Source organism: Octopus bimaculoides, chromosome 15 (assembly GCF_001194135.2).
Source record: "Octopus bimaculoides isolate UCB-OBI-ISO-001 chromosome 15, ASM119413v2, whole genome shotgun sequence".
In the NCBI taxonomy this organism is placed as follows: domain Eukaryota; kingdom Metazoa; phylum Mollusca; class Cephalopoda; order Octopoda; family Octopodidae; genus Octopus; species Octopus bimaculoides.
The window spans coordinates 32,332,008-32,333,927 of record NC_068995.1 but is presented as its reverse complement, the minus strand read 5'-3'; the positions used below and the strand labels follow the sequence as shown (position 1 = coordinate 32,333,927).

General features: G+C 37.6%; 1 protein-coding gene across 5 annotated transcripts in view; it reads right to left on the bottom strand.

The window, feature by feature from the left end:
* LOC128249505 (uncharacterized) overlaps nucleotides 1–1,920 on the bottom strand; it is a 43,983-nt gene that overhangs the window by 41,508 nt on the left and 555 nt on the right. For all 5 annotated transcript variants that reach the window (XR_008265616.1, XR_008265617.1, XR_008265618.1 and 2 more), the window contains exons 1-2: nucleotides 1,906–1,920; nucleotides 308–362 (exon numbers count right to left, since the gene is read on the bottom strand). The exon at nucleotides 1,906–1,920 is cut by the window's right edge and continues 555 nt beyond it. Coding sequence is in view for 1 of the 5 variants with exons in the window: in XM_052973232.1 (XP_052829192.1) it covers nucleotides 308–362; nucleotides 1,906–1,920 (70 nt within the window). In the remaining 4 variants the exon portion in view is untranslated. The remainder of the gene's footprint in view (nucleotides 1–307; nucleotides 363–1,905) is intronic.

Genomic DNA, 1,920 nt, shown 5'->3' with positions numbered 1-1,920 from the left:
TCTCAGAATTACATTAATTAATGCTGTAATCTTTCTTCGTAAAGTACACGAGATCCAAACATTTATATTAATCTGATTGTTAATCTAATAATATTTTAAATTAATTACTATGAATAATAATAATAATAATAATAATAATAATAATAATAATAATAATAATAATAATAATAATAATAATAATAATAATAATAATAATAATAAATGGAACAAATAGGGGCTGGAATAAGGGTGGAGCACTTGCAGAAAACACCACTGCTTGGAACCGCTTGAATACTCTGGATGGTGCTAGAAAAATAAGGGGTGTTACCTTAGTTCAATGGTAGTGAACAGCTTGCACTGTAGAATATCTCCAGCGTTACAAGCTGTGCAAAGACAATAAATAAATAAATAAATAAATAAATAAATAATAATAATAATAATTATAATAATAATAATAATAATGATAATAATAATAATAAATGCCCCTGATGCAGTACCAGGCAGTGGCTCTCATGGTTTCTGATCTTAATTGATTGGAAGTGTTATCATGTACGTTGTTTTGTCTTGGTATAAAAGATGGGCTACACCAAATATTCTGCTTAATACCACAGATTTGCTTGTCACTTGTTTGACTTTAACCAGTTGAGCATGTCCCTTGGTGGCTGACGATATGTGCATCTCTGATCACAAGCAGAAGTAGTGGGGGAGCATCATTGCCATGTGTTGAGAGGAATTCTTTGGGGTTTGAATAATTCACCTTTGGAAACATGGGTGTTTTGCTCAACATCCTTAAACAAACCTTATTCAGGGACCTTTTGAGCGGGATGGGCTACTTGACCTGAAAAAAATTCTAACTGGGCCCCACCTGCGAGGTCATGCGCTATTTTTCTTGATATGAGATCACCATGTCGCGCACATATGGTTGTGATCCATATGCCTGGTGTACCCTTATCAGACGGGTAGTCATGATGGGTATATTGGGCTTTGTATATTTTACCCCAGTGTCACTTTGATGGCATGCACTGCTCTCTCACTCAATAATAATAATAATAATAATAATAATAATGATAATAATAATGATAATAATAATAATAATAATAACAATAATCATAATGATGATAATAATGTTTTCTTTATTAATCAGAAAGGGTTCACAAAGTATTGGGGACGGTTCAAGACAATACAATGTGGGCTTCTATAAAATGAAGCGTGTAAACATTGAAAGCGTTAACAAAATAAATTTTAACAACGAAAAATTCCCCAAAGCGGACACTTTCTAGAGCTGCTCGTGGAGACCCTCACAAAACTATGGTCATACTGACCACTAGGGCAATTATTCTCTCCTCATCGTTTATAGGCGCATGCTTAGAGTACGCCCGTTCACTCAGACCATTCCTGTCACACTCACCCTCTTTTCAACAAAATCGCTGGGAGGCAGCTCTTCCCTCTCTACTCTCACTTTCCTTTTCATGTGGAACTTGAAAAGGTTAATGAGGGCTTGGTCAATGAAGAAAGTATCTGTCTGTCTGCAGCCCTTTCAATCTGGTCCACCATACAATATCTTTCGCTAAGGTTACCAGACAAAGAAACACTGCCTGCCCTTCCCAGCCAAAGGAAGGCGGCGGGACTATCTTCACTATGGATTCAGCCGATAACCGGATCCGACTTACACGTGACAACTAGTGTTCGACATAAACCCACAGATCAGTAATGCTCGAACACTTTCATCGCTCTGAGCGCATCGCGGGCATGTCCGTTTGACAGTACTTCCCGGCTGTCACATTAACAGCTAGTGACCTGCAGTTATTGAGCTGTCGACCCAACTTCCAGGACAACTTCAGGCCACGAACATTTATACAACATAGGTTTAAACCTGCCTTGATAACTGGAAATAGCTTGAAGAAGAAACAAACGGGGTCTACTCACCATTCTCCTTCCCAA